Source organism: Diplotaxodon limnothrissa, linkage group LG18 (genome assembly GCF_057381915.1).
Source record: "Diplotaxodon limnothrissa isolate DT_005_m linkage group LG18, D_limnothrissa_male_GT1.1, whole genome shotgun sequence".
In the NCBI taxonomy this organism is placed as follows: Eukaryota; Metazoa; Chordata; class Actinopteri; order Cichliformes; family Cichlidae; genus Diplotaxodon; species Diplotaxodon limnothrissa.
The window spans coordinates 3,555,983-3,571,323 of record NC_140613.1 but is presented as its reverse complement, the minus strand read 5'-3'; the positions used below and the strand labels follow the sequence as shown (position 1 = coordinate 3,571,323).

General features: G+C 42.0%; 1 protein-coding gene across 1 annotated transcript in view; it reads left to right on the top strand.

Moving 5' to 3' along the window:
* basp1 (brain abundant, membrane attached signal protein 1) overlaps positions 1-12,338 on the top strand; it is a 48,471-nt gene extending 36,133 nt beyond the window's left edge. The window contains exon 2 of the mRNA XM_085378445.1: positions 10,945-12,338. Within this exon, the coding sequence (XP_085234571.1) occupies positions 10,961-11,608 (648 nt within the window). The 5' untranslated portion in view covers positions 10,945-10,960 and the 3' untranslated portion in view covers positions 11,609-12,338. The remainder of the gene's footprint in view (positions 1-10,944) is intronic.
* The last annotated feature ends 3,003 nt before the right edge of the window (positions 12,339-15,341 follow it).

Here is a 15,341-nt window from a genome sequence, read left to right as displayed (position 1 = left end):
ATTGTGGTTACATCAGCTGTCTTGGTAAATGTATGTATTGCAGAGAGCTGTGGGTAATTTGCTGGAGCCGCTGAAACTTTGTGAGCACCTGTTTCATCACTTAACAGAGCCTGAGAGGCTGACCTGGATGTGTCACACAGCAGTAAAATCTTTTCAATGTTTCACAGGAGAAACAAGGCCAGGGGCTTTGCCACTTTGCACAGTAAATCAGGATGGAATGACAAAATTATTACAGGTCGGTGCATGCAGAAAGGACAAGTCTGTATTATAGTTTCTTAGAATGAAATGAGAAGAGAAATCAAAAACAGAAACAGGGAAATAATTGTGCTCATAAGACAAGCCTGCAGGCTTTATTTTATTTGCTGCTTCTGATATTTCTTTCCATCAGCAGCAAATGAAGCTGCAGTTTTTCTTTTATCTCTCCCGGGCTCCCTTTTTATTTCTACAGAGGAGTAAATCACAAGGGAATGACTAAAAATACAGCTCGTATGGTTGATACTGTAATCGATGCACCAGTTAAGACAGGGTCACTTTTGTAAAACAAATTACAAAACAGTTAGCCGGGTTTTTTATAGGTCTGACACCCCTTCCAGCCTCTCTCCCATGGCTCTCTGAGGTTTGTTTTGCCAGAGATCTCTTCCTACTAAAAGGGAGTCTTCCTCCCCACTGCTGCTAGGTGCTTCCTCATAGGGGACTGTCGGATCATCAAGGTTCTCAAATCTTTCCAGTTCAATACAAAGATCTCTGAGACTCAGCACAGTGTTGTGAACACATTCAGTCATGCATTTTGAAAAGAATAATTTTCTTTCGTAGATTCATGAAAAATAACATCTGACTGTTTCCAAGGTCATCATTCGAATCCAAATGTTTGAAATGTGCAGGAACGTGACAAGCAGAGAATTTGTGACGAGTCGCTTCCCTTCCACACAAACTTGCGCCAGCTTTTGCAGACATGGAGGTCATGTGAACATCTGAGGAGGAGAGGATTTAGCAGAGCAAAATGCCACTTAATCCACAGAGATGGACATAATCGCTTTCAGTTCTGTTTTGTTTTGTCTGCCGTTGCTTTCCTCCGCAGCCAACAAAGCGTCGGGATGGATTTTGTATTCAGTATTAAACGTCTTGGTAAGAAGCGTCTCAAAGCGTCTCGCTGGCTTTAATCTCTGCTGAGTGCGTCCTCTGACTCATAAGCAGCAGCTGAACACACAGCGGCCCTCTGTGGTCCCGCTGCACTGATCAATAACCATTTCCAGCCCAGGAGTTTTCTCAAGCTCTGTCAATTTGAGGATTGATTGTCTAAACAGGACTGAATGTGAGTGTGTGTTTATTCATGCCTGCGCATGTGTGTTTATCATTTGTTTCAATGCACATGTTTGTGTGCGTGTCTTCAGCCTGAGGCCAGAATAAGCAGTGGGCAGTTTGTGTGTACTCTGGGTAATTAAACTGCTCTCCAGAACAAAGTGACGACTTTGTTTAGATCGGATCCTGCCTCAGTTTAAAACCCAAAATGATCCACTCTCTGCTGACAAAATAAACAGTGGCTCAATTACAGAAGTTAGAATAAGCAGTAATTCCTCTTTTAGTAAACTTTAATTGGGTTTTGCAGTTATCGTTTTAATTTGGAATTATAAGTAAGTAAAAAACTTTATTTATATAGCACCTTTCAAGATAAAAATCACAAAGTGCTTCACAGAAGCTAAAACCTAAAAATAAAAATCAACTAAAAGCAAGTTTAAAAAGATGGGTTTTTAGCTGTTTTTTAAAAGCGACCACTGAGTCCACAGATCTCAGGCTCAAAGGGAGAGAGTTCCACAATCTGGGGGCCACAGTTCCAAAAGCTTTGTCGCCTTTTGTTTTCAGCCTCGTGTGCTGGACAGCAAGCAAGCCCTGGTCACATGACCTCAGGGACCTGCTGGGAATGTATGGATGCAAAAGTTCACTTATATATGTTGGTGCTTGTCCATGCAGGGCCCTGAAAGTCAAGGTCAAAACCTTAAACTGGATCCTGAATTTAACGGGGAGCCAGTGTAGCTGAATCAGCAGGGGTGTGACGTGGGAAAACTTGGAGGACTTGGTCAGAAGCTTTGCAGCAGCGTTCTGAACAACTTGCAGACGCTCCAAAGAGGCTTTACATAAACAAATAAACAAAGAATTACCGTATTTCCCGGACTACAAAGCGCACCTGAATATTAGCCGCACAAGCTAAAATCAGGGGAAAATCCTGTTTTGTACATACATTAGCCGCACCTGTTTCAATGTTGACTCATCATATGTAAGAGAATATGCACAAAGGGAATTGTCAGGAAAGAGATGGCTGTTTGGAGACACACCCCTTTTATTAATATTTTGAAAAACAAGTTATGGGTACATATTTGCACATGTAGTACATAACAGTAACCTACAGCACACCAGAACAATAGATTCGGACTACCTTTTAGGCTCAGGTGCAGTGACACAGCTTTAACAAGAAGAAAAGTCAGTCATTCACCATCTTTCTCTTCTTCCTGCCCACTAAAACCACCAAAGTCCTCTTCTCCAGTGTCGGATACGAACAGGCTCAGGATGGCTTCGTCATCCACTCTCCGCTTCTCTCCTTCGTTGTCACTTTCAAAACCAAAGAAATCCTCGTTGTCAGAGTCGAACACCCTCAGAAGGGCCGTGGCGGTGTCCTCCTCTCCATCATGCAGCAGTCCAGCCCTTAGAAATCCGTTGGTGATCGTGGATGTTTTCACACTTTTCCACGCTGTCAGAATCCACCGGTGGAGTTGGGCATAACTTGCTTTTCGCAAGTTTATCGCCGCTCATCATCCACGCCTCCCGCTGAACGCATAGCGCTACTTTGAAGTTTGTTTTTCGCGCTACTTCGTACGGCACTACGTTGCCTGGCGGACGGACACGTGACCAACATACCACTCTTGAACCCCGATCCTTCCGCCAGGCAACGTAGTGCCGTACAACAGCAGAACAAACAAAACAAATCCTCTTACGATATGACAACAATCATGGACAATCCATAGAAAAGCCGCACCTGACTAAAAGCCGCAGGGTTCAAAGCTGGTGCAAAAAGTAGCGGCTTATAGTCCGACAATTACGGTACAATAGTCCAGACGAGATGAAACAAATGCATGAATGACAATTTCATAAGACATAAGATACATGTCTGTCTTAAATACATTTATTACAGAATAAAGACTTTCACCCAAAGTCACCTGCTACAGTGTATCTCATGTCCAAGGCATGTACGAAGTGAGCATGAGTATTAATGACAGTATCATCAGCATACAGGTGTATATATGCTTGAAAGTTCTTACACAAGTTTTTTTTAAAGAAATTAAAGCAAAATTGTTTCTATTAGTTAGTTTTATCTCAACTCTAGTTTAACTTTGACTTTCATTTAACCAAAAACTTCAGTAGACCTTGTATTACTTTAGTCTTAGTGTGCTAGGATGACCTTGGTTATGACTTGTACTTTTCTTTGACTATTTTACTGTATCTGTAGTTCTTTTCATAGATTGTTTAAACAAAGATGTCACTAATTGGTCCTAAGTTTTTCAGAGTGTGATCTAGGTGTTTGAAATCCTTAGAACTGTTTTATTGTAATACAATCAGGACTGTAGTTTACAACGTGAACTTTATGTTGGCTATATAGTACAGGTTGAGCCCATAAATCCATTAGGAAAGTATTTACTGAGGTCACAGAACAAAGGAGACTGTATAGACTTATACAACCACAAGTCGTACCCTCTGTTGGCCATTAGAAAGAATGCAGTTTTAAAATACTTGCTCATCAGACATTCAAGCACTGCTTTCCTCATAAATGAGTGTGCATGGTCACTTTTGTAAAGGACTATCAAATTGCACTTTTTACTGTCATGCACTTTACGGTGTTGTTGGAGAGTCCAACATGTACCTTGTATGAGTGCTGTTGTCCTTCTATCTGTTCTATTAAACAATTAATTGTTTAATGTCTTCATATAGAAAAATATTTCATTAAGCAGTGTACCGAAGCTAACTTGACTAGTTTCGTAGAACTTAGAATAAACACATCTTATATTTCATATATATTCTCTATATGTAGCACCTTTGAACATTATTTTTTAATTTTGCCTCAGACACATGAAAATAACCACACAGCTGGAAGCTACAGTAAAATGAAAAGTGTTTACTGTTGGACAAAAATAGCCGTAGCCGCTGGTCCTGCTGTAGCTTTGACACACGTTGTGCAAATTCAGTCCATTCAGGCTGAAATAAAAGAGCAGAGCGTGTGGTGGGAGTGAAGGGAGAACATACTTTTGCAACATCTTTAACTCGAATGTGGAAGTGCTCGTCAAGATCTGGGGTACTGAGCTTTTAAAATAGCCCAGTGCTGTGGGAAAATCGTATCGGTGCAATGTGAAAATTTTGTCTCTTAAAACCCTCGTCATGGACTCCCATCTGTCAGCCACTTGAATACCTCGACTCAGGCTCCTCTGACTGTGCACTCCCAGCATCCTCCGCTCCCTTCTCTTTCTTCCATCTCAGCGCAGAGAGCTTTTTTTTCATTTATTTGTGTCTGTGTGTGTGATTGGGCCAAATTTTCTGCTCCAGTTTTTCTGCCTGTCCGCTCAGCCTCCTGCACTCTCCTGCTGCAGATTGGTGAATCAGTCATTTTAAATCAGCAAGCTGGATGGCAGCGGGAGGCAGTGCTCAGGCCTGTGTTGTGAATTATAGTGTTACATTCGTGTAAAATTTATTCATGAACACACATGGCCGATACTTCACCTAAACCACCCATTTCTCAAACTGTTGTTGGGCATTTGTTGGACCAGTGACAAATTATAGTAAAAATTACGACCCTTGACCCCCTACAGAAGGTTTCTGTCGGCACAAAAAAAGTAGCATGGGCGGGAATAAAAGTCTGACTGAACGAGCAGTAACAGAGTCTAAATCCACAGCAGTCCGGCTGAATTAGATAGCTGCAGCAGCTTGTTGTATACTCGTAGATCTGTTCAGTCTGATGGCGCAGAACTGTTTTAAAATGGAGGTCAGTGTGACATAGGACGAGAAGCTGCTGTTATTGTCCTCAGGGAGAGGATGCTCTCTCTGTCAGTGTGTCCTGTGAAACCAGAACTGTGTCCTCAATGTCAGTTTCACTGGAAAAACAGCAAGTGATGCAATCACTACAATGCATTTTTCTCCTTAGAGTCAGTTTTTTTTTCCTTTTGTGTCACATACGGTATCTAATTTATAGGATTTTTTTTTTTTTGCATCATCTGATTAGCTTCAGTGTACATACAATTTAAAAGAAAACTGAATAAAATATTCTGTAGAGGGCCAGAACTACAAATAAACTGCAGAGGAGAAAAATTAAATAATAAACAAATTAATAAATAAGACATTTAATGAATCACAAAGCAAAAATTGACTAATGTAAAACAGAAATTGTCAGAATTCTTTGAACTTTTAATGAAATGTAAGGGATAAAAAATAGAAGGAATACAAGTTCATAACATGAGGGGAATTAGTGGAATCTATTTAATGGGGACTACTGTACTTTTTTTGTACCTTAGCCATTTTTGTCCTTCATCCTGCACAAAAAAGTTCATTTTCTTCACTTTAATAAAGGTTAAAAACACCAAACTGCCATTAGTGCTCCTGCAGTTCTTCCTGTTTTCTGCTGTCAAGCTGATTTCCCAGCAGAGTGAGCGTCCGAGCAGGACAGGGCGTCGGACAGTGACAGCTTTAACCTTTAACGTGTCATCTTGGATGGCAGGAACGCAGAACCTGCCAGGCCGGCAGGTTCACTGCTGCTCTCAGGGCGCGGATTCACGGAGACCCTGGGACCTCCTGGAGACCGCCATCTGCTGGACCGGAGGGACAAAAGAGGGACTTCAGATATTTAGTAGAGAGGAATACAGTATCTCTTTAGAACTGCCACATTTTATACATGTCTGATCCAGGTGGCATTATGTGGAGACTGTAGCTGAAGCATAAAGGAGCAAAGATGTGGAGAAAAGTGGAGCAGAGCTGAGCAGTGGTGTCGATGTGTGGGCGTGACAGATGACTCGCCAGAGATGGTGAGAGCTGGAGAAGCTCAGCCATCTGCTCCTTCAGGGACTTCTGCTCATCCTAAACCTCTCTGCCGCCTTTTTGACTCGCCAGACATGGACATGATCGTCACTTAATAATCTTTAAATGCTTTTTCGCCGTGCGCCGCTGCTGTAATCAATCGTGGGTATTGTTAACTCAGCAGCTCGAGAGGCTGAGGGATTGGAAAGTCTGTGGCTAAAGGAGGCAACTGCTGAACACAGTGGGGAATAGTAGAAGAAGAAACGCGCAGGTGTGTTAATCTTGGGTGTGTGCAGTCTCAGGAAGAATAAATGGACCTTAGAAAGATGCATCGACGTTTGCTGAGGTCTCTACGGGCTGCTTTTTAAACATGCTGACTGCGGGTCTTTTATGGGATTTCAATAGCGTCTTTAATTTGACTTTAGCTGAGCTTGAAAGCCTTTTTTTGCTGTTTGTCAGCATCTTCTGGAAACGACTGAACAATTCCAGTAACTTAAGAGTAAAATTACACTCTTCCCTTTCCCCTCACCCAACCATCTGCGGCATATGGCCGTCCCCTGCATGAGGCTTCTTCCTGTTAAAAATGAGTTTTTAACTCCCCACTCTTGGTCATGAAGGATCATCAGATTATTCAGAGTCCTGGGATGACTCCTGTTGGGCAAAGATAAAAGAATCCAATGATGGCAATTTGTTGAGCGACTGTAGGAGTCCCCAGATGTAGTGAGTACCCTTCACTTCTCTGTCGCGTTTTTAGTCTGTCGCAAAGGTTAAAGTTTCACCTATTAAACACATTTTCAGTTAAGCCAGTGAAGTCTCTCTCATCTCGAAACACAGTTATGAAATTTGGAAATGCAGATCAACCCTGGTCAGAGCACAAGAAGCGATTTCACAGTGATGAGATCAGGGATTTCCACAGTTAGAAGATTAGCTTCTTACAACCGTAACAATGAAAGTGTGTCTAAGTGGATTGAGATACTTGATTCCAAATCCTTGCAGAGTGTGAAATAAAATGTCAAGGAATCGGCGTAAAGATGAACTGATAAAAATAACAAAGGATTCTCTTTTTATGTGTGGCTTGGAAGTTTGTCCAGTGTTTTTTGGACCTTTGCTCTCTGCCTTCTAGTTGCTCATTTTTTACTTCCATTCAAGCCACTAAGATAGAAGTGGCCACCTTTCCTAAGCACTGATGTTATTGTCCACACAAAGCCATGTTGGAAGGTCATAACGGACCATTCACACTTGCTTTTGTGCTTCTGTGACTGCAGTGTGCAGGTTAAATTAAGTCTTTTGTCAGCTGGGGGCCTTTTCTCCTGGTTGTCTCAGCCCTGCCCCAGCTCTTCAAATACTAAAACCACACGCCCAGCAGTGAGAAAGCGTGCCTTTCGTGTGAATAGCCATTGTTTGCCTGATGATCATGAGTCATTGTACTGGCAGCACAAGCCGGGAGTCAAATGATGTGATGCGGCAGAGAGACTTGCATTGTGGGTCGTATAAAGCTGCGGCAGGAACGTTGGCCCTGGCAGATGTCAACTGTTGGACGCCCGCAGGAACATTGCGTGAATAGTGGAGTAATTTAGTCAGTGGCGACAAGGCGATTAGCATTTTGAGTGGATTCACCGTCAGCTCGGCCCGTTCGCAGGGCAAATTTGTGAGTAGCCGGCAGAGTCTCTCAGTGGTCGGGTTTGTTTGGGAGGAAAAGGTCACGTCTGCGTTCAGAGCCATTTTGACAGATTTCACACTTTTACAAGTGGCAGCACAAAGAGGACGCCTTGGCGTTAACCACATAACTGAGGAATAATAAAAAGGTCTTGTGAAGTCGGTCCGTCAACATGGCCCCATTTGAGACATTCAGTAACAGAGGGCAGTTTTTTTTATCATTTAAAAAGAAAATAATTATTTGGGGTTTTTTTTATTGCTCAGCCAATTCAAAAACATTCTGCTGGAGGTAAAACTCAAAAGGCAACGCAAACGTCTGCACACGTAACGTAACATAGCCTCTTGATTTAAGTTTCTAAGATGGTGATCTTTATCCGTTACCTTGTTGGTAAGGCAGCTGAATTGCATATTTCACATACACTGATGAATTCAAACTGCTTTAAGAAGAATAGCTTAATAAAATTACGACTTTCTTTTTCTCTATTTTAATCATCGGCGTAGACGGATCTTATCCGACACGCTTCCATCTTTGATCCTTTGCTCCTAATAAGCTTGATTCATTGTGGCATTGAAGTCCTCTCCCCTATGAAGCAGGCAGATGGTGACACTCGTGAAAAAAATCTTCAACTGAAAGACTGAGCCAGGAATCTGCAGGTGTGTGTGTCTATGGGGGTGGGGGTGTGTACTGAGCCTGCACACACACATTTCTCTGCCTGCTTAGTGACTGGTGATTTACAGCGCTCCAAACCAGCCTTTTTTATAGATTCCCTGTGTGCTTCACATCCTGGTTGAGTATTTCAAGGAAATATTCCATCCTGATGATAGAATTTCCTGCAGTACAATTTGAGATTTTCATTTATTCATGAATAACTTGAATGTAGAAATGCTGGGTATGAAAACGTTCATCAGCCAGTTTTGTTGCCCCAAAGATTCATCTTAAAGGTGGCAGGGGGTCAGGCTTTATTAAAAAGGATTACATTGAAGTTTTGACCATGTTTTCAAATTAATCCACTGTTGGGATGAGATATATGACAGAAAATAAGGAAAGAAATTCTCTACCAGGTGCTATTTATTATTCTATTATCATTAATTTTCATGAGATACATGATCAAGGACAGATAACCCATTTCATACATTATCAACCAATATTGTATTCGCATTATGAATTGTTATCGGGCAAAAAAGTGCTGCACCAGTAGTTGGTGACCTTTTGAGGCTGTGATCATTTGATTCATATGCAGGAGCTGTAATATGAGGCAGTGTTCATAGTTTTCTCAAGGCTCATCTGTTGGATTTAGCTTGTGTTGCATTAGGTTTGACATCCAGTATCTTGCATCGGGTTTTGGGTTGGTTGGGTTGGTTGGGTTTAAGAAAAGATGACAGCTTCTTCTCCAGGTATTGAGGATGTTTCAAAACTATTTTATCCTACAAAGAGTTAACTTTTAGCTGATCACTTATTTCCGAAGTCAGCACAGGGGACAGATTAACTTGTCTGATTTGTCACTGGCTGCCCTTCCCAACACAACCTTTCCATTACTCCGGTCTTGGGATCAGCACCAGGAGCATACTGTCTCGTGACCCCCTGAGGCTGGGTTTGTGTCTCTCCCTGGTCTTAAACCAGGGATCTGTCTGCCATGAGTAAGGTGCATGCATTAATCACTACAACATGGAGCCACTAGGATGATAACATCTTACTCAGGCGGCTAGAAGGTTGAGGAGTGTGCCTACTGGTGATATGAGGCTAATGAACTAATTGGTCATTCTAAAGACTGAAAACATTTCAGTCAGGTGGGAGACAAACTGCAGAACTTGTATGGCTAATTCGTGTTAATCAGAATTACAGAAACTCATACTTGGTATCGGTTCTCTCGCTTTATCACTACCCATAGGATACTAATCTCTGCACTGAGAAGATTTAACCCCAGAAATCTCATTCTGCACACTAAAACAGCAACTATTATTTTACCCAGTCAAACACAGATCTTTTTTATGTCTACTTCTCTGCAAAAATAGTCTTTCCCATCAACCAAGATAAGAATTTAATTAGCCATGTTCGGCAGCCATTTGAGGAACTTAAGAGACGGTTTGATTTGAGTGTTGTCTCAGTAACTTATTTGAATTTCCTCTTACTGCTGGCATCTGAGCTTTGAAAGCTCTTTTGTACACTTATAATTAGATGTTCCTGATCTGAAAGCTGAAAAACTAGATGTGCCTATTCTGTGTTGTCCAGGATGATGGAATACATGAGCGAGGTCTCTTTTTTGGACTTGTAGTTTAAAGGCTTCTGCATTTTTCTTACAGTGAACATCAATTATTCCGATGACTATTACTTCATCTAGTTTTTTCTCTGTTGTAATATGTGGAAAATGAAAATATCATGCTGTGCTTCTCTCTGGGGGGCATGTGGGTCATGCTGAAAGAATGCATTAAAAATGTAATTTGAGAGCTGGTTTTCCAGAAATGCATGGCTTCTGCATACACATTACACGGTCCAGATTTTGCACTTTTTGTCTCAAATAAGAAGTGAAGACTGATGGTGCAACAAAACAACAACCTTTCAGTGGCCAATAGCTTATGAAGATTAGCTCATAACCTCTCAATGTCCACCCGATTCTGGCAAATCTCTTGGGACTCAGGTTAGATTGCATTTTAGCCACATGCCAAACAAATATAGTTTCAGAAAATTTAAATATTTGAAATTTCAATGCTAAAAATAAAAACTAATTAAAAAGTAAATGTGAATCTGATCTAACTTCCGGTCTTTGGCTGGTCAATCAATGCATCTACACACCTCATATTTCCCTTCCAGGTCTTTGATTATATGCCTTCCAACACTACAGGGTTAGGGTTCCCGCCCATTCACACCTCTCACTAATATGATCCAGATCCATGCTTCTTCCATTTGCAGTTCTGTGGTTTCTGTTAGTGCACAAACATTGAGCTAAGACTAGCCTGAATAAAACTTGGTGCGGATGATTTTGGATTTCTGGGAAATGTGACTCGTTGCACCTCCTAGTGCTTTAACATGGTATTACATGAAAGTGCAACCCAGCCTAGTTTTAACTTAAGGCGATATCTCTCCAACACAACACACATACGTCTCAGACAGAATGCCATAGCGGTTGTTTGACATGCTGTTAATACATTTTGCTATAGCTTTAATGCATTTTCACCTGAATGCATTCTCTGTGATATAATATCTACTTTTACTAAAAGTCTTATTTTTTCCTTCTCTTTCAGAGGCCAGTGATACAAAATGGGAGGCAAGCTCAGCAAAAAGAAGAAGGGGTACAGTGTAAACGATGACAAGGCTAAAGACAAGGATGCCAAAGCAGAGGGGGCCTCAGCAGAGGAGAGCGAAGCACCGAAAGACAACAAGGACGGGGCTCCAGCTGCCGGTGATGCTAAGGAGATAGCTAATGACACGGCAGCCAAGGAGGCGCCAGCAGCTGATGCCGCGGCACCCAAAGAGGAGGAAAAGAACGCAGCTCCTGCCGCAAAGGAGGCAGAGAAACCTGCCGCCAACGCTGAGCCCAAAACGGAGGCGCCCAAGAGCGCAGAGCCCGCCAAGGCCGAGGAGAAACCAGCCGCCCCTGCCCCGGCCAAAGAATCGGCCCCGGCCGCGAAGGAAGCCGAGGCTAAGGCCGCGGCACCCACCCCTGCAGCCGAGAGCAAAGATGAGGCCGACGCCAAAAAGACTGAGGCCCCTGCGGCACCAGCAGCCAAAGCCGAAGCGGCCCCCGCTGCCTCCCCCGACCCCAAGCCTACAGAGGCAGCGGCAGCTCCCGCCCCAGCAAAGGAGGCCACCCCTGCTCCTAGTTCAACACCAGCCGCCGAACCTCCCAAGGAGGCAAACGCCACAGAGGCACCAAGCAAGGATCAAACCGTAGCAGTTCAAGATTAATGGACAGCCACTTTTCGGAAATGAAGAAATAAATTACCTAACTCAACAACGATGAAGATTAAAAAAGAAAGAAAGAAATTTACTAGTCCACCCATATTATGATAATAACAATAATAATAATAATTGTAATGATGAAGATTTGTTGATCGAGGAGGACTGAAGCAACCACCTGGAGAAGTTTCCCACCGCTGCAGATGATTATTGCTATTATTATTGTTATGTTTTATTCTATTTTTTTTCTGCCGTAGTATTTGAACTTTGATACGAGTGTATGTCGGCCATACGCCTCGCCATTTATCCGCCATTCCTCTCGCTCATACAGTCCCACAAAGTTTGGCCTGATTCCCACGTCAGCCCACAGAAGGCTCCTGCATTCGATCTGTGGACGTCTAAATTTTGGGGTTCTGATGGAGGGAAGGGGAGCGGTTAAGAAAACACCTTACCAGCTGGACTCAAGTCGAATCTGTCCCCTCTTCGGCTCTCCCTCTTCCTCTCATCCTCCTCGTCAGAATATTGTGATTTTGGCTCTGGCCTGGTACCTCCAGCTTTTCAGTGCTGTGGAGTCGTGGTTGTGGTCGTGCGTGATTGTGTGTGGTATTGTCGGGTTGTGTTGCTTCCTATTTTTCTCTCTAAAAAGATCCCACTTTCTTTGAAGAGCTTTTACTTGGAGATTCATTGTGAGGACTGGGAATTTTCAGGCTTTCTAAGGCATTTCGCAAGGTTGGTAAAGGTGGGCTTTGCAGAGAAAAAAACAACATTAGACATTAAACAGTTGTAGGATTTTTCAGATAAACTTCTACATTTTGTACTGAAACCCTTAGCTATATTGTTAGTAAACTAAGTGGGTTTTTTAACATTTGTATTGCTTAGATAATCTGCAAAGCCTCGCTGAAAAGATCTCTAAAATGTTCTTAGAAAGTTCAATGCAAGCCTCTCGTCCTCGAGCAAAATCTGAAGACAAATTAGAGTAAAAATTATCGTATACGTTTTTTTTGTTTGTTTGAAAAGACATATCTTTTGCTGACCTGGGTGAAGTAGACAGTACGGTCACATCTTAGAGGTTGTTTGAACTTGCTTAAAATACCAAGAAGGTGATGTTTGCTCCTTCATGGGTAGAGCTCAGTTAGTGAATGCTCAGTTGTGCCTTTGTAACCTAAATAGACAAGACTGGCACTCAAACATCCTGTGATTGTCTGGAAGACAAATCATTTCCTTAGCGAAAGTAAAAGGGTGTAAAACTGACTGCAAGACACACTTTCGATTCAAGTATTAGCAGCACAATATGTTTCTGAAAAAGTCAACAGTGGATTCTTTTACTTTGAAATAAAATTGTTACATGCTCACATACAATCTCCTGACACGGAAATTTCAACAGTTAAAAAAGACACTATCCAACTAGTAGAGCCGTTTCATATTCAAGTTTAATGGCCCTACCAGAGCAAACCTTACAGCACTAAAGCAGTCTGCCCTGTTGAGCAAACCTCACCCTTTTGGTATCAAAGCAGTGAAAAGGCCTTAAGCGAGAGCGCTCACAATGCTGTTTGACCCAGGTCTGATTTACTGGGTTTTGAATCAGTGTAGCTTTCCACCACTAACAGTCTGATACCACTGAAGAACAGGCAGGAGGCAGGATTTCAGCAAACGATCAGAGCCATCAGCAACCAATTCAGTGTAATATGGTCCATGTTTCTAAGGCTGGAAGGAAAGGCCTTGCACATGGAAGGGAGCCTCTGATTTAGTCATTATCGCCATTCGTGCATTTTCCTTTACTGTTTGGAAATATAGGTTACATGTATGTACATCTGTGCAGTGGTGGAAGGAAAAGTACTAAAGTACACCTTTGATACATTAAAAACTAGCAATATTGATAGATGTCTCCACCCAAATTTATTTTTACTGTAAACACCAAGCACACTTTTGAAAACACCCAGCTTCCACCGCTTGAGGAACTTTTTTTAAAAGCCAAAACACTTTGGTGTAAAACCGTAAACAGTGTGAGACTTTGAAAGGATCATGATATCTTTGGTCATGGCAGTGGAGTCCTGCAAACAAAAATAGCTTGGGACTAAACTTCCACAGCAAAACTTTAGGATTCCAGCAAAGGAGAGACTTAGGTTGAGTTGCGATGGACGAGGGGAGGACGATGTAGCATAGAAGAAAGTAGAAGAGACATAAATGGCACGTGATCCAGTGGGTATGCCAACAACAGTATGCATCAAATATGACGTCTTACCCAAGTGTATTAGAACCACATTGCACAGTGTGGCTCAAATTGCATGTATGGAGACCTTTAAGGGTTTTTAGTGGGAGTAATCTTGCACAGAGATGGATGCTTAGAAAGCAGCAGTTGTGGTATTGACTCCATTCTTGGTTTTTCAGTCGTGTTCATCACTTGTGCGAGTAGGACGTGGCGGTTGTTCGGCATGGTGTTAACTCCACCCATCCTCCGCTACTAATGAATTACCTGGTTAAAAAAGTTAAGGTGACATTACAGCGTTTTACAGAGCTGAGCATCCTTAAACTCTCAGCAACCAGCAAAAACCAGCCCATTCAGATTCACACATGTGCAGGTTTACGGTGATACTGAGACAGTTCTAACTTGCCACATGTGGACGTTTAAAGACCCCATAGCATCACTTTTAAATGCACTGGTTAAGTGTAACCCAAATCTCTGTCTTGTACTAAACCTGTGTGCATGTGCGTCATGCTGCTTGTGTCTTTAGCACAGTGCAGTTATGCAGCACTCTCAGTGCAAACTAGTGAAAATAGAATACACCGGCCCAGGTAAGACAAAGGAGGGATTTTTATCATTGATACTACAGTAGAAACATTTTGATGATTATCATATGAGATGAAAAAGGAAGAAATGACAGTGAAAGAAAACCAGCAGGACAGATGGAAGGAAGAACGTGAAGGACAAGAAAGCTCAGATTTTAGATTGTACTTCATGATGAACACAGTGGACGAAGTAGTACGACTTTATTGAGCTAAATGCTTTTGCACAAAACAGTCAAGTAAGGTACCAGCAACCCAAAATTGTGCTTGGCTTATTCAAACCAACATTCGTCTTTCCACCTTTGCATGTATGTAAGTATATGTATATATATATTTAGTCATCTCAGCCATCCATCTGCCACTTTTCAGTTCCATCCATGTGACGTTCAGCGTTTTCCTCCCAGCACTCGTCAAACCGTAGCAGAAACAAACACTCGAGGAGCGCCGCTTGTCACTTGGCTCAGTTTTTTCTTCCTCTCTTGACTCAGTAACTTGCATGTCCGTGGTTGGGTGAACCTGTAGTCCTGTCTTTTTGGTCAAGTGGAAAAAATAATAATTTTTCAGTCTGCATCCATGGCAACTACAGTTGATATTTTCATCCCATGTTTCATCACTGCTACTTCCACACCACACGTTCAGACAAACAAACAAAAAGATGATATGGAAATTGATGCATTCAAAATTATATGTACTTGTATAAATGGTGGAATAGTAATAAAATGTACTAAATTGACTTGAGGATTCTGTGCAATGCAATTTTTTTCAAATGCACTCCAGACACATCAGAGTCACACCTGCCAATGAGGCTGATACGTTATTGTTACATCGTAGCATTTGAACAAATAATTTAATGCAGCGTTAGGACTATTGTAGAAGAAGAAATTAAAAAGTGAAAGTACATTTGTGAATGTGATAAAAAAAAAAAAAGGTCAGTTAAGCCATATTTCATTGTTCGACT